At 67.4% G+C, this 227-nt stretch overlaps 1 protein-coding gene across 1 annotated transcript in view; it reads right to left on the bottom strand.

Annotated features, from left to right (window-relative positions):
* The window catches only part of TNFAIP2 (tumor necrosis factor, alpha-induced protein 2), an 11,094-nt gene that overhangs the window by 10,244 nt on the left and 623 nt on the right, over positions 1–227 (bottom strand). The window contains exon 2 of the mRNA XM_014531617.1: positions 5–226. Within this exon, the coding sequence (XP_014387103.1) occupies positions 5–226 (222 nt within the window). The remainder of the gene's footprint in view (positions 1–4; position 227) is intronic.

Genomic DNA, 227 nt, shown 5'->3' on the forward strand with positions numbered 1-227 from the left:
AGGCGAAGTGATGCGCCCGGAGAGCCAGTCGGCGTCCCAGACAGGACTGAAGCCTGGTTCGCCTCCTCCCAGACCCGAAAATTAGGCAGCGGTGCAGGTGGAAGCAGGAGGGAGAGTCGGGCGAGCCCACCATTCTGCCCTCTCGGTCCTGGACGAGTGAGCCAGGCCCCCGCCAGCTCTGACCCGGGACCCTCACCCACGCGGCCCCAGCCTACCTGTGTGCTGCT

The sequence above is a fragment of the Myotis brandtii genome, unplaced genomic scaffold (genome assembly GCF_000412655.1).
Source record: "Myotis brandtii unplaced genomic scaffold, ASM41265v1 scaffold819, whole genome shotgun sequence".
Lineage (NCBI taxonomy): Eukaryota > Metazoa > Chordata > Mammalia > Chiroptera > Vespertilionidae > Myotis > Myotis brandtii.